Source organism: Laccaria bicolor, genomic scaffold, assembly GCF_000143565.1.
Source record: "Laccaria bicolor S238N-H82 LACBIscaffold_46 genomic scaffold, whole genome shotgun sequence".
NCBI classification, from domain to species: Eukaryota; Fungi; Basidiomycota; class Agaricomycetes; order Agaricales; family Hydnangiaceae; genus Laccaria; species Laccaria bicolor.
This window is the reverse complement of record NW_001889917.1, coordinates 227,631-247,530: the sequence shown is the minus strand read 5'-3', so window position 1 is coordinate 247,530 and position 19,900 is coordinate 227,631. Positions and strand designations below refer to the sequence as shown.

Here is a 19,900-nt window from a genome sequence, read left to right as displayed (position 1 = left end):
CGTTAGCACAATGCCCAAAGACCCTGGAGAAGCTTGGAACCGAAGTGCTTGACGTCTACAACATCCCCAGTCGTCACTGGGTCCAAGTGGATGCCATCTGGCCACACTCCGTATCTACCGACACCCACCTCCTCTTTTGTTGCCGAAATGTCAAGTGTTTGGACTTCGACAAGGAACTCGCTACCGTCACAAGGAAGAACACTCACCTTCGCACCAACATGCCAGGTGATCGGAGTAGTGTACGAGTGTCACGCAAGCACAAAGCCACCCTCACGCCATCTCCTCAATCATCGCCCCCTTCCGAGGTGCAAATTCTTGACCTCACCATCACACCCAAGGCTTCGGCATGAAAGCGACACCTCCCTAGTCTCACTCCCCTCATGATTCCTGTCATCACAATTCCTGATTCTCCCATAACGTCATCCACATCCCCCTCATCCCTCTGGACATCCTCCATATCCCAAGGACCCTCATCATCATCATCCTTTGCTCTCACAAGCCCCTCCTCTCCACCAGTACCATCATCCCCCTCCTCAATTCCTTCCCCCATCTCAACATCCTCACATAAGTCAACTTCAAAATGGCCTGGCAATTGCTATGTCGTTGACATGCAAGACACGTTTGATAAGATCAATAGTCGGGAGATGAGAAAGCGCTTCGGTATGCTGGAAGAGCGGCTCGAGCATGTGTTTGGCCATAAGGTTAAGCTTGCAACATACTACAACACACGCACCTGATGGAAGGCCGCCTCTGAGGATCACCGTGAGGAGGCTGTAGCTGGTGGACGTACGCCTGCTGGCCGCTGGTCAGTGTTTGCGCGCCAGTATCCTCTCAGACAGTAATTGTACTTTAGATTCTATTGCGCTACATATCTTAACTTCTTTCCGTATCCCTCCTGCCTTTAGCGACACCTTACTTACTTCCACTTGTCTTGGACTCTGTTGTGCAATGAAGAAACATGTAATAGTGAAACATGTAATAGAACAACACCATGATTACAAAATACGAGGGCAGTGTCCCTCCTTCTCCAACTTCTGGAGCACTTCGGCATTATGGAGCCTGATCATTTCGTCAAGGAAAAAATCATACTTGTCAGGGAGCATCTCTCTGATGATTGAGCTGTATCCGCCAAGCCATGCGTTGGTCTGCTCTGCAACCGACGTGTTGAAAAACCAGTTCCCGTCATCATCCTGTAGCTCAGGGTACATCGCTGGGTTGCAATTTAGTTGGCAGAACTCATGCGTCACCTTGTGTTTGTTCAGGAAATGCCAGACGTCGACGCACATGCCCATGTCTTGAAACCATGGATCACCTGATGCGTCCGCCTGTTGTTTCGCATCACAATTTGTATCGTAAAATACGTGTTCAGGCTTGCTTGCTCCTGGGATGGAAAATGCGTTCTTGAGCATTATCTACATAATTTTAAGAGCTCGATAAGCTAAGGAGTATAGCTAACACGCACCAGAAAATTGGACACGGCTTCTGCTCCAAACATGGTTGCGCGTGCAAATATTATGCCACAGGGTCGCACAAGGGTCTCTTCATTGTGTGTTCTCCTTCTCGAGAGCTGCGTTTTGAGTTTGCGGTTGCCGTCCAATGATTTTTTTGAGCAAGGATCAAGATCCTCAATGACGCCGACCGATCCAGGGTTCTGCTCATTAAAGATTTCAACCGCCATGCCATTTACCTCAAACCATTCAACTTCATCCTCAACATCTACATGCTCCCCATTCACAGCAACTGGAGTTTCTTCACCATAAAGCACTTGGGCATTTTTCCAACGGTCCTTCAGAACAAATGCAGCATTTCCGTGCGCCTTCTTCTTTCTCTCGATCTCTTGGTGAATAGGGTCTGCGCACGTCCTCAATTTCTTTGGTATAAGTTCAACCGGAAGCTCACAGCCATCAATAGTGCAAATATTATGACGGCCGAAATGTGTGGCACAAAATCGGTGTTGGTTGTTTTGAAGTGGCTCAGTGCATCGAAAGATTCCACAGCAGGGGCGGCCAATACTGATGCCATCCGCAACAATGGCCTGAACTTTCCCTGTTGATTGATTAATTCTGTTAACCCTGATTAGTTGTGCAATCTTACTGAATTCCCCATCCTCCATTTTGTAAATGCGCATGCATTTTTTGCAGGTATGATGAACAGCATCAGGCTGCCCTTCCATAATAATCCACTTATTTCTTTCCTCCATTGCAGTCTTGAAGCGGTCACTCTGAGAGCCTGTGTGAGGTACACGAAGGAGTGTTCCTTGTGTTTGATGGTCGTCAAGCAAAGACACTAAACTAAAACCATCCCATATGTGCTTTGTTGTAAGCTGGCCGCCAAGTGACCATCCATCAAGGTACGTGAGATTCTCTGACAGGGCCAGATCATAAAGCCGAGCAGTGTTGGTAGCCGAAAACCTTGAGTACTTGAGAATGTAAATAGATAGATGCGGAAAACACATACCATCCGAGAAGCATTTGCGCAATCCACATTCTCACTACCTTCACTTCCACGTACTGATGCTCACCTACCAATATATAGCTTGGTATACCCATGTAGTAGGTTCGGACACCATCCTGGACACTGAAATTGTTGTGATAATTTGTTTGGCACACTGCGCAACATGTTTTTCAGTGAATACTTGCAACAAGAACCTCACACGTACTCAGACAATATACATGTACATTCCATGTGGGTTGGACACCATTTGATAAAGTATAAATGACCGCTTTGCATTGCTCCTCTTTCTTCAAGGGAACAATATTTGCACAGTCAGGGTTGGTGCATACAATATTAGGCGGGTATAGAGTCAGCGCTGCTGCAAGATTCTGGTCAGGCACCATCTAGATCAATCCAAACAAATCACATTACTAATGCCATAAACCCATCCATGCTCTTTGAATAGTGTATAGTCCTCGCTAGAAAGTGCTGTAGTAGGCATGTTCCAGATATAGTCCTTGAGAAGACTCCAGTAGTCATGGATGTGTTGTTCAGGAATTCGCAGTGCATCACTGAGGAAACTAGAGATGCTGGCGGGAAGCTTATCAGGTGCGTGTTCAGGGTCACTTTGACAGATGCTTTGTGGCTGGAGAACATCGTGCTTAAGATGAGATGTAAGTCGTGCGAATGTCATAAGGGCACTGAGGGAGATCTCTTGAAGCACTGCATGACCTTTGAGCTGCTCAACTAGGTCAATTAGAAGCATGGTGAAGCGCGCGACGTGACACAGAACTAATATTTGAACATCACGTGTCTAATGTCACGTTTCCGGCCATACAGATCGCCACACAGATCGCCATACATGATCGCCATACTTTCCAATGCTGACATGCCCTCGACACTGGAAAGCTCCTTGATCATGTGATAGATCAGATGTGAATCGCTGTTGAGATTTGGTTGATCGGTAGGCCGCGTAGAGCCTGGTAGACCGGCTAGGAACTGTCTACCGGAACTACCGTAAAAAGGTGAAATTACAGTGCTTTACATCAGTGTTGACTTGACCCCTTTGACCTGGTCAACAGACAGGGTCAAGTCAATGGGTCAGTCAATAATTGACCGGTCAGTCAATAAAGGTCAAAGGGGTCAAAGTCATGTAGCTAACGCCATTTTATTAACGTGTAAGCCAATTTGACGATGTACCTGAGCTAGTAAATGTGCCCATAACACGGGGAAGAAGTGCAAATAAAATTCTATTAGCTGGCATTTTCTTGCTCTCGTCTCAATATGCCACGAAAAGTACTTCTGTGAGAGCATTTCTACGCTAATAGGTCAAAACTTGAAGGAAACAATGCAGATAGCAACGCGTGGTCCAAATACTGCATTGGCACACACAGGCAATGTAGGATGCAGATCGAGACACGATGTTGAGAGGGGAACGCCACTCCCATCTTGTCTTCATCAGGTTCTGCATACATACCCAAGGTGGGGAAGCTCGACGTTATGACATCCCACCTGTTAAGGGACTGTCAGCACGGCGAACAACCCACAGACACACAACTTCGCCGAGGAATGGCTTCCAGAGGATGTTGTCATCCCTAACCGGCGCGTGCTGAGTGGACGTGTCATGAATTCCCAAGTAAAAAAGCAAAGATTGGATCCACGAGAAGGTGACTGGAGAGCTCGCAACAGGGCAGGGTGATGGACGGAAGAACATTGCATAAGCATCTGTTGTTGCAATGCTGATGAGTGCTTGAGGTATGGACAGTAGATTACAATGCGGCGCGACGAGGTGGGCCGCGACAACCATGACTATGGCAACAGGGAGTGGTCAGCTTCGTTTTCGCGGCAAACACCGTTGTTTGCCCACCTGCCGAGTTGTGTGCCAGACATAACTATTACAAAATACCATTTTCCCACAATAATTACCTTACTTGAGCTCATAAAATGTTGAGCAGTGAGCACTCAGCACTAACAGTTCTGAGAGTGCGTCGGAGATGGTAAGTACACAATCTCTTGTCTATTTGCTTTTTAAATTTGTTTGTTATCTTTATGTTATGATACTTCTGCTATGTAAATTGTTCTCTACCAACACTGTCCAGCTTTCAGCCAGTCACATTATGCTGTTCAAAAAATTAGTCAAAATTCGAAATTCTTTTTCAGCCACTGTGCAAAGTTGAAGAATGGTGAACAAACTTCAGCAGTTAAGATTGAAGAAAGTAATTTGATTCTCTTCACCACAAATCTGCAGCACTCCTCATGCTGAATAAAACAGTAAAAAAAGCTAATTTTCAACTAAAATGCCTTTAGTATCATTAAAATTCTGTGGGGTAAGTTATTGTAAGTCCTGTGATAGTTACAAGTACTCAGAAGGGAATAAATCTTCTAGTACATTTTAAAATCACTGCTTTTCCCAGGTGTTATACTTTGAATGAGTTTTTTTTTTTTTACTCTGTGAATATGGAAGGTAAAGACATGACTGTAATGGAGAATTAGCATTAGCAAGAAAGGACAGTAGCTCATCAATTAATTCCTGGAATACAAGAAAATATGTAGAGTGAACATCCTAGTCAGAGATTGAAATATACATACCCATAGTCCTTAAATTTGAGTTGCAGTAAGGATATTCAAAAGATTTTCTCAGCTACCTTGCCACCAATTTGAAAATTTTCAAAGTCTGCAGATAGAACCATGAGATGAAAAAAATTCCAATGCATTTTTTACTTTGACCTGGATTGAACCTCTTAGAGTTGGATAGATTGCAACAGGCTGAAAGCTGGGTAACATCAGTAAAAACAATTCAGAAGGTTAAGTACCATGATACAGAGCTGACAAACAAATTTCCAAACTAAATAGGCAGGAAATGGTGTACCCATCATCGATGCGCTCTCAGAACTGTTGTTTTCAGTGGCATTTACGAGCCACAAGTAAGGTAATTATCGCGGGAAAACAGTATTTTGTAATAATTATGCGCGGCAGCAACTCGGCAAGTGGACAAATAACGGTGTTTGCCGAGAAAACGAAGCTGACCACTCCCTGTTGCCATACATGATATATTCACGTCGGCATCAAATAACCGTGATTACCAGTATCCCACGAAATCTATTGACCTGGTCAGTCAATGTTTATTGACTGACCCCCCCTTTATTGACTGACCCTTTGACTGACCGGGTCTGACCCTGGTCAATGCCAACACTGCTTTACATAGGAGGAGGCTATCAACGGGCCTACCGATCACTATACGTCTACATAGGTCTATGTAGACAATGTTCTGTTTCCAGATGAGGAGAATTATTTGGCGCTATTTATGTACACGTTTGTTGTGACTCGGACTCGGAGGTTTGTTACGAGGCGTCGACCAGCTAACGATTTGCGACGAGCTCCTGACGATGAATGGTCGATTGAGGCTCCCACCCACAGGCCGTCCCAAAGTCTGCGATTGAGCACACAGTCGATTAACACTAAACCTCAAGGAAACGCTGGCTTAAGACACCCCTTGGCGAACAATCTACGAGCGGAATACCGATAACGTGCTCCGCGAAACAGAAGAGGAGCTCGTTAAGAGGGCCAGACGACACCAACCAGAGTCCTGTGAAAGAAGTGTGTCATCGGCGCCTCAGGCTATCACCGGAGTTGAGCGCTTTCACCAAGCGCGCTGACCGCAAGGCACTGCCATAAGAGTGATAACTCTTCGCTCTCACCATCCACGACGTCACGATGCCACCCAGCAAACGAGCGCATAAAGTTAAGAACACCACTGTACAATCTTCCTTGGATGGTCAGGAAGAAACTGAGTCAGTAGTAAGTGTTCTTTCAGTCCCTGCACGTTCAATTCGAACTGATAAATCAGATATCTCAAACCAAAAGCGAACACCGTAACAGTGCGTACCCCTTGTCATCTACATCGTCTATTTCACATTAATTGCGCGCAGTATACTATCGGTTATATACAAAAGAAGGCCCACTCGAATCAAACAACCCGATCTTCTCCAACGATCCCTTCATCAGCCGCATCTCGTCTAAATCAGTGAGACCCCCTCATACGGCGGCCTCGCTGAAGAAATGCATTTGCAAGATTGAAGATGTGGAAGGCCCGCAGATGGGCGCTTTGTATTCGTCGTTGTCAGAAAGGGAACCTTTGGAAGATTCTGCTCGTCTTGTGCTCAGAGGGAACTCCGAGTCTGAGCCAGGCCCAGGATCATCTGAGGTTGACCCTATAATTCTCGTTGTTGACAAGGGCGCCGCTGAGAAGAGACCGAAGCCTGCGAGTAACACGGGCTCGAATGAACTGCCCACATGGAATTCTGAACGAGAATATAGTGCGTTTTGCTAGTTTGTTCTCACTCAAAAACTCCAATTTCACGCTCGCCAGTCTATTACAGACTCTACGACGACGACAGCGAAGCCATCTCAAAAACGTCATTTGACGAGAACGACTCGTCTTTAGGCCGCATCGACATATTTACCATTCCCCCACCACACACAGTCGCTTCCTTGAAAAATCGTCTTGTCCATGTAGAAGAGGTCTCAAGCCAGAATGTTCAATTGCTTGAAAACGAGGATGGAGAAGTTACATTGAACGATGACGATGCCCTCACCCTTCTAACTGACGATGTTCCCGGCTCGAATGAGGATCGGCCTATGGTATTCACATATACACAGACCGCACCCGATAAAACAACGACACCGGAGATTCCTTCCTTCTCGAAACGTCTCAAAGCTACAGGCGGTTGGGGTGCGTATTAATTGTTATTGAGGTCTATCGTGTTGCCTTTGACGTCGTTCAATAGCCGGCGGGAGTGTAGATGCCGCGTGGCACTCATTGAAAACCGGAGAGATCTTTCAGACAGACGGAGTTCAGAAGATCAAGCCATTCCAGTCTGGTCGCTGGGGTGTTTCTGTCTCTCTTTCTTTGGGATTTCTGTTTTTATTGACCAAGTTTCCGCGATAGATCTCCCTTGCTATGTCGGAATCAACAGTTCTGGGAAGAAAGCTTGTATGTCCCTATTGTCATCGTTTGGTTTGAGAGCAGGACTTTCTTACGTGATTTTTATTTTTTTGTAGTTGTTAACGCAAGTGAGTTTATACCTTGTTTACGGGTAATACACTAGTTAATGTAGCCTTTAGGGCATGCAATTTTATCTTGACAATGCCTTGCAATTCGGGTTCTTTTTCCATGTAAATTCCAGTCTTCGCAATCAATTAGCCTCAGTGACATTAAACATTTCCACAGGCTGATCTTGGAAAGAAAGAAAAATGGCACCGGTGAGGTAAAATACTAGTAATGTTGCTTATGACTCGAAGGAAAGTCCGATGCCTCTCTACGTACTGGACGCCGTGATGTGATTACATCCTTGGCGAAAGACGTGAAATGCAGCAGGAGCATGACTGGACAGGGGGGCTGCCACGCCGGGAAGTTCCCGGATTCATGGGGCCAGAACAAGTTCACCTGTGCGTGGTCGATGAATGTTTGAACATCTGTCTATCCTGTGCGGATGAGCCATTTAGTATGATGAGAGTTAGATAAGAGAGATGTTCAAGTTTGGCGCTATTTGTTCACCATTTACACAGGTTCATTTCATTCATTCAACGCCGTCGACCACATTGAGTCAGTGACGCCGATTTACAACAAGGCCTGTTACGCTTGACGGTCCGATGAAGCTCTCACCCACCGACCGTCTCAAAATTCGCGATTGAGCACGCCAATTAACAGTCAACCTCGACAACATTCTTCAGCAACTTGAACCAATCCCGGACAAGCAGGGTACTACCGGTGACGCGCCCCAAATCGCTATCCGCAAAACATGCAAAGCGCTGTCGTCGGTTATCGCCGGAGTTGAGCGCTTGCAAGTGCAACATGGAGGCACCATGAGAAAGCGAATGACTCTCCGCTCCCACCACCACCTACGACGTCACGATGCCACCTAGCAAACGAGCGCATAAAGCTAAAAACACCTCTGTACAAGCTTCTCTGGATGGTCAGGAAGATGCTGAGTCGGCAAGTGCTGTTTCAGTCCCTGCACTTTCTATTTGAAATGATCAATCAGATATCTCAAACGAAAAGCGAACACCGCAACAGTGCGTGTTCCTTTGCCTTATATATCATCTATCTCACATTGAATGCGCGCAGTATACTATCGGTTATATACAAAAGAAGGCCCACTCGAATCAAACAACCCGATCTTCTCCAATGATAGCTTCATCAGCTGTATCTCGTCTAAATCAGTGAGACCCCCTCATACAGCCGCCTCGCTGAAGAAGTGCATCTGCAAGATGGAAGGTGTAGAAGGCCTGGAAAACTGCGCTTTGTACTCGTCATTATCAGAAAGGGAACCTTTAGACGATTCTGCTCGTCTAGCGCTCAGAGGGAACTCTGAGCCAGGCCCGGGATCATCTAAGGTGGACCCTGTAATTTTCGTTGTTGATAAGGACACCGCTGAGAAGAGACCAAAACCTGCGAATAATCCGGGCTCAAAGGAATTGCCCACATGGAATGAACAACAGTATGGTGCGTGCGCATTGCTGTTTTGTTCTAAAAAACCTTGAACTTCATGACCACCAGTTTATTACCGACTTTACGACGACGATAGTGAAGCCGTTTCGAAAACGTCGTTTGATGAGAGCGACACCTCTTTGGGCCGCATCGACATATTTACCATCCCCCCACCGCACACAGTCACTTCCCTTAAAGATCGTCTTGTTCATGTAGAGGGGGTCGCAGGTAGCGACGTTCAGCTGTATAAAACCGAGGATGGAGAGGTTACCTTGAACGATGGCGATGCTATTGACCTTCTCAGTGATGATTTTCCGGGCTTAAACGAGGATCAGCCGATAGTATTCACATATACAAGGAAGGCTCCTGGTCAAACGATGGCATCCGGAATTCCCATCTTCTCGAGACGCCTTACAGCGAAAGGCAATTGGGGTGAGTGAAAGTTGTTCTTGAGGATCACCGTGTTGCCTCTCATGTTGTTTAGCCGGCGCGAAACTGGATGCCACGTGGCACTCAATGAAGACTGGAGAGATCTTTCAAACAGACGGAGTTCAGGTGAATAAGCCATACAGAAATTATGGTATTTCTCTTTGCCTTTGGAATTTTTGTTTTTATTGACTTTTCCGTGATAGATAACATTCAGGCTTGCTATGTCGGAATAAATAGTTCTGGAAAGAAAGCGTGTACGTTTCTATTGCAATGATTTGAGGGCGAGCCTTTCTCAAAGGACCTTTTTTGTAGTTGTTCTCTCCAGTGGGTTCCTACTTTGTCTGCACTATCATTTTATTTGCCAGCTGATGTAGCCCTAGAATATGTGACTTTATCCTGACTTCCTTGCAATTTGTGTTCCTTTTTTTCATGTAAATTTCACTGTATGTTACAGTATGTATAGATGAAGTTAGATTAGAAGGTTGGAAAAAAGTGGCACCCGTGAACTAGAAGAGTATGTGATGTGTTGCCTATAACTCTAGGCGAATTTGCACTGAGGTCTGGTAAAGATCATTGAAAGTAATGGTTTATGCGTTCGTAGGGCAATTAGATCTGGATAGATCTGAGAAAACGAAACAGAAATGGGAGAGCGTCTGCCGATGCCGTTTGGCTTTGACAACTAGCATTTTCATCGTGTAGTTCGACACTGCTCTGAAGGGTAATCGCAATAGTGATTCGTAGATTGCCAACTCGTTATACGCGAAATAGAAATCGCGTTTTCACGTAGGTGTATACTTGTCGCGTCATGTTGAAAGTGTACATGAACGAATTGCATCTAAGTCGCTACCAAAAAGGCGTTCGCAAGAAGCTATCAAGGCTTTCGTGACTCTCACTATTTATAAATGGGGTACTTTCAACGAGTGACTAGGAGGGAGAAAGGGTGTAAGTGAGAAGTAAAAGGGAGTGGTATACGTACGGTTGAGCCTTATCGAGATCTTGTGGGTTGAAGGTAGGATGTGACTGAAGGTATAGGAGGGGGGGTAAACATCATTAATTGTGTTGAGTTGAACTACGCTACCGCAATGCAATTTAAATGCGGAGAGCCACGCACAGAAGGCTTTTTATTTTGCGTTCCACCAACTTTTCCCCATAGCCCGCCCAAGCATGGACACACTACGTGGTGAGTTTATATGGCGACTCTGAAAAGGCTGCATAAGACTTTTTTTATTGGAGAATATAAACGACGAAATATACCGAGTACCCCATCAATGCTCCGGTTCAGAATCTGAACCCGATATGTCACTCATAAACGACTCGAGCGCGAAACGGCAGTACGCCGCCGTATCCTCCCTCGGATGGGTAGCGTGGAACATCCCCGCAATGACGTTAGCATACTTGCCCAACGCCTCCTTCCCCGCCTCCAGCTTTAACACACTCGCCAAAATAGCAAACGTATACGCCCCCATAATCTGCTTACTTTTAAGTGGAGCCGCGCACAACCTCCTCGCAGTCTGCCCAAGCTCCAAATAAAGCTCAGCATCGCGCTGATCCACCTTCTTCTGATCATTCACCACATCATACAACACCCTCGCCGCGAGGACCAAGTACTTCTTGAAGATTATCTCCCTCAAGAGCGAGTAATGCAGATCAGGCGAGAACTCCCTGATGAATTGCATATACAGCACCGCGGTCCACAGGTGGGTGTTCCTCGGCTTCGGGGGCTTCCACGCCGGGTTGTTCCTGAATTCATGGTGCCAGAACAAGTTGGTCTGCGCGTGGTCGATGAACATCGAAAAAGCAGTGTCTGCAGATCGACTGCGGACGCGGTAGTCTCTCTCCATCATCGTCTGGAGCATCCTCCGGGCAGCCTGCAAATCCCCAAGACGTAACAGCCCGTGGGTGGTAGTGTGCATAGGGAGACGGAGGGGTTGGAATGAGGAGTCTGGTATGGGAGGTTGGGTGCGTATGTTTTGGAGGATCTGGCCGACTTTTCGACGAGCATCTGGGGAGTTGTCGTGTAGGAAAGCCTCACGAATCCTTCGGGCGGAATCTCTGGAGAGGAGAACGGCGCGGTTATGTTGGTCGATGGTGGGTACCACCTGACGGTTAGCGGCTTGGAGTAGGGTGCTACTGAGCTTCATCAGTCCAGCAAATCGCGAAACAAAAGGCTTCACCACCGTTGAGGTCAACGTTGACGACTCTGCCCGGTGATCAAAAGTTGCAAACCTATTATGTAATACAGCAGTTCGGTCTTGGCCGGCTTGAGCGCTTTAGCAAGGGCGCATGACCACTGGAAGGCATGATACAGCGAATAACCCTTCGCTCCCAGCACCATTGTAACCTACGACCTTACGATGCCCACTGGTGATGGAGTGCATAAAGGTGGGAACACCGCGTCTCTGGATGGTCAGGGAGGAACTGAGCCGGTAAGTGCTGTTCCAGTCCCTGCGCTTTCTACTTGAGTTGATAAATTAGATATCTCAAACGAAACGCGAACACCGTGACAGTGCGTATTCTTTGTCATATATATCGTCTATCTCACATATGCGCCCAGTATACTATCGGTTATATACCACAGAAGGCCCACTCGAAACAAATCACCCGATCTTCTCCAACGATCGCTTCATCAGTCGCATCTCATCTAGATCGGTGAGACCCCCTCATACGGGCGCCTCGCTGAAGAGGTGCGTCTGCAAGGTTGAAGGCGTGGAAGGGCCTGAAAAGAGCACTTTGTACCCATCGCTGTCAGAAAAGAAGCCTTTGGACGACTCTGCTCGTCTTGCGCTCCGAGGGAACTCTGGGCCAGGATTGTCTGAGGCTGATCCGGTAGTTTTTGTTATTGAAAAAAGCGCCGCTGGACCAAAGTCTGCGAGTAATGCGGGCTCAAATGAATTGCCCGCATGGAAGGCTGAACAACGATATGGTGCGCTTTGCAGTTTAGTTCTCAAACATCTCCAATTTCACGCTCACTAGTTTATTACCGACTTTACGACGACGATAGTGAAGCCGCCTCGAAAACGTCGTTTGACGAGAGTGATCCTTCTTTGGGTCGCCTTAACATATTCACCATCCCCCCACCGCACACCGTCGCTTCCTTGAAAGGTCGTCTTGTTCATGTAGAAGGGGTATCGGGTAACGCTGTTCAGTTGCTTGAAAACGAGGATGGAGAGGTTACCTTGAACGATGGCGATGCCATCGCTCTTCTCACTGACGATTTTCCGGGCTCAAATGAGGATCAGCCGATAGTATTTACATATACAAGGAACGCTGCTGATAAAACGACGGCACAGGAGATTCCTCCCTTCTCGAAACGCCTTACGTGCACATCCAATTGGGGTGAGTGAAAATTGTGGTTGAGGACTACCGTATTGCCTCTCATGTTGTTTAGCCGGCGCGCTTGTGGACGCCGCGTGGCACTCAATGGTGGTTGGAGAGATCTTTCAAACAGACGGAGTTGTGCGGTTTGAGACATTCATCAATTCCAATGGTGACTCTGTCTACCCTTGAAATTTTTATCTGTATTGACCTTTCTGTGATAGATAACTCTTGCTATGTCGGAATAAATAGTTCTGGAAAGAAGGCTTGTACGTTCCCATTGTAATCCTTTGCTTTGAGGGAGAGACTTTCTTACGTGACATATCTTGCAGTTGTTCTTTCAAGTGAGTTCCTACCTTGTCTACAAATCAATTCGCTAGTTAATGTAGCCCCTAGAATATGTGACTTTATCCTGACACTTCCTTGCAATTCGTGTTCTTTTTTTTTCATGTAGACTCCAGTTTTATGAATGTAGGCCGAATACTCTCTAAGTCGCACTCAAGGAAATAGCAGTAACACGCTAAAACAAACTTTCTCATTCAAGTTGTAGATTGCAGGGGCGTTGGCCTTGATTTTGATAAGACCTAAGCTGAGTTCCCTGTTCCACTGGAATAGGGATTCCCTGCTCCAGAGCACGGTCACGTGCACGTACATACACACATCACATGTAGTAGCTACTCACCGCAATACCACCACTTACCCAGTCAGCTACACGCTGGGGAAGCCCTTCCGCCCTTTCCACCACATTAACCGCTATCATTTCTCAAATCGTAATTTCATAGTACATCATTGGTAGCACAGATTACGAGACCTTGGAAATAGTCAATGCCTTCAATGCTGGGTAAAGAATGCGCCTCAGTCTTAGAGGCAGGGGTGAAGCAGAAAAAATTACACACATTTGTCCGTATGGAAAACGATTTGTTTGAATGGATCCTTGACTTTTGTTTGTACCATTACGAGCGAGATAGGGACAGATCTTTGTGTAGGCTGTTTCAATGTTCGCACCCTGAGATAAATGTGAAGCGCTTACCCTTCGATCACATAACTATCGACCTTCGCTTTCGTTGTGATGTCTTCGGCATCAAGTTTTTCATGAGTGAAGAGTATCTTGGCGGCAAGCTTTTGACAGGCGTGAAGGAACTGCAATTTTCGTCAAGGTAAGTACATAAGCCACCCAAGTCGTTACAAATACAACGAACCTTGACAGCCGGGGATCTATCATCTGTGCCAACCCCTAGGTTCAAGACACTGTGAGTCGAGAAAGTCAGGATTGATAAGGTGGAATCAATTCTGCAAATAAATCGTACCACAGGCCCACGGGATCATAGTGAAATTCTGTTCATTGGGAATATGTGTAAGATGTGGCCGGATCTACGATTTAGCACACATACCAACAACAGCGTGTCCTTTAGAACACTCTTTAAAGTCTTGTGCATACGTTTGCGCTTGCGCATGATTGTACGTACAATAAAATGCGGCTATAAGTAAATCAAGATATTAGTCAATCGACGATTTGAACGAAACAATATATGAATGCACGTTTGTACGTGAAATCTCCAGGAAAAGGGCCAGGATTTCACTTGAGTCCTTTCTTGATGTCAGCTACGTGTTCTTTGCATGTCCCGTGGTAGATAGTTATAGGACTGCAACGCTCCAAAGAGACAGGTGTTGCAATCGCAGACCAGGACAAAAATGCCAGAATGAAGGTAATCTGGGCAGTGAGTAGCATGGTGATATCAAAGTCACAGGTGTGAGTGAGTTATTATGATTGGATAGTTCAGGAATCGAAGGCCGGTTCTGATTCGAGATGGTGGATGTCAGGAAAAAAGTATATGGGGAGAGTTAGTGACCAGCACAACTGGGAGGCCATTAGCTACTTAGTAGCTATTTATGCAGTTGGCATAGGACGAGCCCCAGGGCTGCACTGGGGAGGGGGAGTAGGGCGGGCGCCAGTTGGCGTAGAAATCTGATCCCAGTGACGGAAATAAGCTTGAAATTCACGGAATCAATCAGCACGAAAAGAATAGATGATCCACTTGCCAGTGTTAGAGGTTCGACACACCGTGTATTATGTCATGAGATGATCAAGAGCTGCAGCTCCGTCTGATCGTATGTATTATTATTAAGTTCGCCACCGGTGCTTGCAATGAACTCTGTAGAAAACTTGGATATTCAAAACATCTACAGGAGACACAACAACTTTTCGGAAATCAGTAGATACAAGAAATCACTCACCATGCAAAAAGTCAGCCCATAATACTAGAATCAATAGTCAAAGAAATGCCTAATCGAGTTGTGGCGACAACTCGCTTCGTAATGTAGCCCATCAGATGGCGGGGTCATTATTGCAGACGTATTCCAGAACTTTGAGTGAGGTGGGTTAGTACTTAGTTACAAGAGCGGAGCGACGCACACATACCGCTCTTCGGCCGCAACTTGGCGGATGGCTTCAAAAAGATTTCCCCTGCCATATCCTTGCTCACTGATGCACCCTTGGCATGACAGTATGACAATACGTGAAGACTGAAGTGTCAAAGGCAAAAAATCTGGAATCTGAATTGCGGCAAATCGGCGAGACAACGATGTTTGTGAGCGTCCATAGTGTGTCCATTTTGTTAATGTTCAAATTTTTCAAGCAGTTGTAGACCTGCATTGTCCCTTTGAATGGTGTGTTCATTTCTTCCATTGAGTGTGGTCGAGTTTGTGGAATGGCAGGAAAATCTGTCATGTGCGTTACATGACGCCACGGTACGTCACGCTCCCACCTTCCACTTCCACGTGAACCCAATGCGAACCATGTCAATGCGCTTAGTATTCACCTGCTAAACATTTGACGATTTGTCTCTTATGATGATTTTTTCAGCGAGAATGTGGTGGGGGCAAAGTTTTCTAAGCCATCCGCAGAAAGCAGTATGCGTGCGTCGCCATGGCACATGCTTCCTCCGCTTTAGTGACTATAACCCACTTCACTTAGGTTCTGGAATACGCTTTCTCTCAGTGAATACATTCTGGTAGATTGTGACTCCGGTATAACCTGCGTCTTTGCCCCGACGAAACATAAATCACTGCCCTGCCATCAAATATCGTAAAACTAGAAGCAAGAACGTTCAACGACATTTACGACAAGAACCTCACCACCATCTGATGAGCTTACAAAGTGAGTCGTCACCGTCTTCAGCCGTTCAAGGGGGAGGACACAGATGCGATACAGATCAAGCAACTCGCTCGAAGCTGATTAGGCATTTATTTTACTATTGATTTTAGGATCGCGGGGAGGCTGCTCCTGCTGGCGTGGTTGGTGGACGTGATATTCAAAATGGCGATATGTCATGGGCAAGCAACAACACCTTGATTCAAGTTGCATGCGCCAACGACGATAGCATGAATGGGAACCTCAGAGAAAATTTGGAAGCACAGCAAGTTGAAGAAGCAGTTGAAATTTTCGAAGCTGCAATTGCACTTCAGTCACCCAGTGCCAACTGACTATTAGTCATGCAAACTCCATGTAAGTTACATGACTAAATGTCATGGACCATATCTATATTCTAGATATATATGGGTCCTAGAAAGCCCTGAAATCTAAAATATATTTTTGACACATGGACCCTGAAATGTCACACAAAAATTATAATGTCTGTGTCACACCACCAAAATATATTTTGCAAGTGAAATGCAGTAAGGATATATTTTCAGTGAGTGGACCCTGAAATGTCACTGTCACACCTTAGAAATATATTTTTGCCCTGGCTTTGCCTTAGGATATATTTTGTGAAACAGATGTGGTAAGGATATATTTTTCTGGTCTGTAGTGGTGTCAGGGGTCCTAGTTTCAGCAAAAAACTTGTGATTTTTTCTGCTGTCTGGAGTATATATTCTGGAAGATTCTGCAATGACTTCCAGGGGTTTTGGCACTATGTCTAGCTGTGCTCCCAGTATGTATGTAGCAATAAGGGGCATCAATAGCATCTGTGATATACCTGAGTTGCTTAAGTATCATCCACTTCCAATCACACTATGAATACAGTTCGCATTACAGATTCATTCATTCTCCTTCAACAATTTTGGGCCTCAATGACATGTATGATTCACCTTGAAGCTATTCAGTCCAAGATTCCTGAGTTGCTTAAGTACTATCCACTTTGACACTATAGATACAGTTCGCACTATGGAATTTTTTAGCTGCTTAGAAATCCCCTCCACTTCTGCCTCTACTTCAGCTCCAAGATCTCCATTTGCACCTTATCTGCATACCCCACCCACATCTGTATTACTATCCCCTGCCAGACAAACTCCTGCATGTGATATCAAACATGTTGTCCAATCCACTTTCAAAAACCAGAGTTCACAAAGTTCTTTGTTTCACTCTCCAATTGCACCTTATCTGCATGCCCCACCTACATCTGTATTAGTCAAACCTCTGCATGTGATATCAAACATCTCTCCCAACCTACTTTCAAAAACCAGAGTTCACAAAGTTCTTTGCTCTTTCTCTTTTTCTCTCTCCAGTTGCACCTGATCTGCATACCTCACCCACATCTGTATTACCATCCCCTGCCAGTCAAACCCCTGCATGTGATATCAAACATCTCTCCCACCCCACTTTCACAGACAAGAGTTCACCAAGTTCTTTGTTGTTTCTATCCTTCTCTTCCTCTCTCCCTGTTTTCCTCTTCTCCTCTTCCTGCCTTCCTCCCTCTTTCTCTTGACTCTTCATTGTAACTTTATTGACAACAAATTCCATTCTCCTCTAACAAATTTTGTTCACCAATGTCATAGTATGGAGGCACACATATCTTTCCACTAAATCCTGAACCAAGATCTATTTTAACCATATCATCAATCCAGATACATAATTTCTGAACTACATCATGAATATTTTAATTAGATGCTGAACCAAGATATATCTTTCCACTTTATCTTGAACAAGGATATATTCACAAGACATATATTTCAATTATATCCTGACCCAGGATATATTTCCAACAAGATAATGAACCAGGATATATTACCAATACATATTCTCAAGCTATATCTTGAACAAGGATATATCTTTCAACTTTATCTTGAACAAAGATATATATTCAACAAGATATTGAACCAGGATATATTACCAAGGTACATTTTTGAACTATATCCTGAACAGGATATATTTTTTGACATATAACTTTTAACTAGATCTTGCAGAAGACAAAGGTGCAATTTATTGAATGAAACTACATAGATTTACATTACTACAAAGACCATTCATTAAATACAGAAATAAAGAGAGGGGGAGGGGGAGGGGTTTGGTGGGCAATAGGGAGAGGGGAAAGGGCTGGTAGGCAATGATGGAGGGGGGGGGGGGGAAGAGGTTCTAGGCAATGAGGGAGGGGATGAGGAGGTTATAGGCAATGAGGGAGAGGGAGTGCTGCAATGAGGGAGAGGGGGAGTGGTGTGCAGTGGGAGGGAGTGAGAGAGAGGGAGAGGGGGAATGGGAGGGGGAGTGAGAGAATGGGAGAGGGAGTGAGGGAATGGAGGGGTAGGGAGTGATGGAGGAGGGAGGGAGTGATGGGGAGAGGGGGAGGGGTAAGGAGTGATGGAGGGGGGAGCTCCCCTGGGCTTGTCATTGCTTGTGTCCATTCAGGCAGTCATTTTCGTTGGCGGGCAGTCGCCTTTGTTTGTGGGCGGTTGTAAATGTTCGTGGGTGGCTCGCCCTCGTCTCGTTCGTGGGCGCTCGTGGACATTCGCGCGGGTGGTCGTGGACATTCGTGGGAGCTCATGGTTGTTGGTGGGTGCTCGTGGTTGTTGGTGGGCGCTTGCGGTCGTTGGTGGTCGTCCGTGGGCATTCATTTTCGTCCGTGGTCCACCACCCACACCTTCATCCATCGTCGTCTTCATTTTTAGGGCAGTCGTCGTGGTCTGCCAGGCGAAACAAAGACGACGAACGACGACATCAGTTGTCGTTCGTCGTCCGGTTGCCACGTCGCAGCTAGCGATGTGGCACCTCATTGGTGTCAGAAGGGAAAAAGCTGGGGTGGTGACTGCTTACCAGGCTGGGTACGGCACAACCTCGTCACCGTCGTCCTCGCCTGCCGTCGATCTCCTTCGATGTTGTGTGTTTGCTGGGGGTTGGTGACGTGGCGCTGCCGCGTCGTTCTTGTGGTGCCGGGGTGGTTGTAGTTGTTCCGTGACGATGTTGTGTGTCATGCACCGTCAGCATCCTTGTTGCGTTGCAGTGGGTGCGCCATGGGTGTGTGCGTCAACTTTTGTGGGTGCTGGTCGTCGATTTTTGTGGGCGGTGGCCATTTGTGTGTTGTTTGTTGGGCGGTCGTTGTCGGTTTGGGCAGCCAGGGTTCTTTGCAGTGGTGGGTTGCGTGACCTGGTATGACGGCGATGTGGTGGTGAGGTGGAGTCGTTGGCGTTGACGGAGTGGTGGTGAAGTTGTGGGTTGAAGAGAAAAGGAACGTCACAGAGTCCCAACAGATGAACAACGTCACAGAGTCACACTCTGTGACGTTGTTCATTTGTAGACGTAGATGTTGAAGTTCAAGATCATGCTCTGATCACACTCACTAAGATTCTGAGACTACAAAAGTTTGTAGTCTCAAAAAGCTGGTATTATAAAATTTTATAATGAAAAAATTGAACAGTACAAGCTTTTGTAATGAAAAAAGAGGAGACTACAATTTTTGTAGTCTCAAAAAGCTGGTACTACAAAACTTTGTAATGATAAAAGAAGATAATACAATTTTTTGTAGTTTTTGTAGTCCCAAACAGTGAACTACAAAATTTTGGTAGTCCCGAAAAGTAGACACTACAAATTTTTCTCTGTCCAAAGAGCAGACAGTTTAATACTCTGGGTTCATTCTTCAGGAAACAGTTGCGAGAAACTAATGACAAAAATAATGACACACTGGTTTAACGTTGATGGTCAGAAGCCATTCCACGATGCGGATACAGGCAAGATGATCCCTAGAATGCTGAATACATTCATTGTACATTTCATTTGGGACAAGGGGATCACAGAGCTTGTGCAACGAGAGTTTCATCACCCACCCGAGAACATGCGGATTGTCAATGGTGTCTAATGTATAATAGCCGCAGTCGATCCGTAATTTCAGTTCAGAAACTGAGTTGTCACCAGGAACACAAGAAGATTCTTTCCTGTGAACTTGGCATTGGTCATGGCGCCCAATTTATTGTGTTGTAGTTCGAAGCTAATCGAACCCGTTCCTGGCGGCAGCCTAGTAATCC

At 45.9% G+C, this 19,900-nt stretch overlaps 5 protein-coding genes across 5 annotated transcripts; 3 read left to right on the top strand and 2 right to left on the bottom strand.

Annotated features, from left to right (window-relative positions):
* Positions 1-2: 2 nt before the first annotated feature.
* LACBIDRAFT_332989 (uncharacterized protein) lies at positions 3-4,240 on the bottom strand (the record flags this gene model as incomplete). Its single annotated transcript, XM_001887514.1, has 15 exons — positions 3-206; positions 374-595; positions 734-750; positions 921-938; positions 1,007-1,412; positions 1,463-1,870; positions 1,900-2,072; positions 2,095-2,419; positions 2,458-2,510; positions 2,546-2,608; positions 2,660-2,837; positions 2,861-3,225; positions 3,309-3,445; positions 3,826-3,898; positions 3,946-4,240. 15 exons carry the CDS (start codon positions 4,238-4,240, stop codon positions 3-5), a joined length of 2,937 nt encoding a protein of 978 aa, XP_001887549.1.
* A 1,556-nt stretch (positions 4,241-5,796) lies between these two features.
* LACBIDRAFT_295543 (uncharacterized protein) lies at positions 5,797-9,585 on the top strand (the record flags this gene model as incomplete). The annotated part of the gene is made up of 12 exons (XM_001887580.1): positions 5,797-6,231; positions 6,281-6,311; positions 6,363-6,749; positions 6,803-7,165; positions 7,495-7,506; positions 7,735-7,881; positions 8,144-8,280; positions 8,478-8,508; positions 8,561-8,938; positions 8,993-9,355; positions 9,408-9,478; positions 9,556-9,585. Exons 1-12 carry the CDS (start codon positions 6,148-6,150, stop codon positions 9,583-9,585), a joined length of 2,034 nt encoding a protein of 677 aa, XP_001887615.1. The 5' UTR covers positions 5,797-6,147.
* A 1,032-nt stretch (positions 9,586-10,617) lies between these two features.
* Positions 10,618-11,687, bottom strand: LACBIDRAFT_332987 (uncharacterized protein; the record flags this gene model as incomplete). The annotated part of the gene is made up of 2 exons (XM_001887513.1): positions 10,618-11,552; positions 11,579-11,687. 2 exons carry the CDS (start codon positions 11,685-11,687, stop codon positions 10,618-10,620), a joined length of 1,044 nt encoding a protein of 347 aa, XP_001887548.1.
* A 19-nt stretch (positions 11,688-11,706) lies between these two features.
* LACBIDRAFT_310488 (uncharacterized protein) lies at positions 11,707-15,177 on the top strand (the record flags this gene model as incomplete). Its single annotated transcript, XM_001887579.1, has 8 exons — positions 11,707-11,778; positions 11,828-11,858; positions 11,907-12,275; positions 12,326-12,688; positions 12,741-12,839; positions 13,000-13,011; positions 14,449-14,457; positions 15,173-15,177. 8 exons carry the CDS (start codon positions 11,707-11,709, stop codon positions 15,175-15,177), a joined length of 960 nt encoding a protein of 319 aa, XP_001887614.1.
* A 3,065-nt stretch (positions 15,178-18,242) lies between these two features.
* LACBIDRAFT_332984 (uncharacterized protein) lies at positions 18,243-19,457 on the top strand (the record flags this gene model as incomplete). Its single annotated transcript, XM_001887578.1, has 4 exons — positions 18,243-18,759; positions 18,883-18,900; positions 19,177-19,240; positions 19,445-19,457. The coding sequence occupies 4 exons, from the start codon at positions 18,243-18,245 to the stop codon at positions 19,455-19,457; spliced, it is 612 nt and encodes a 203-aa protein (XP_001887613.1).
* Between the last annotated feature and the right edge of the window lie 443 nt (positions 19,458-19,900).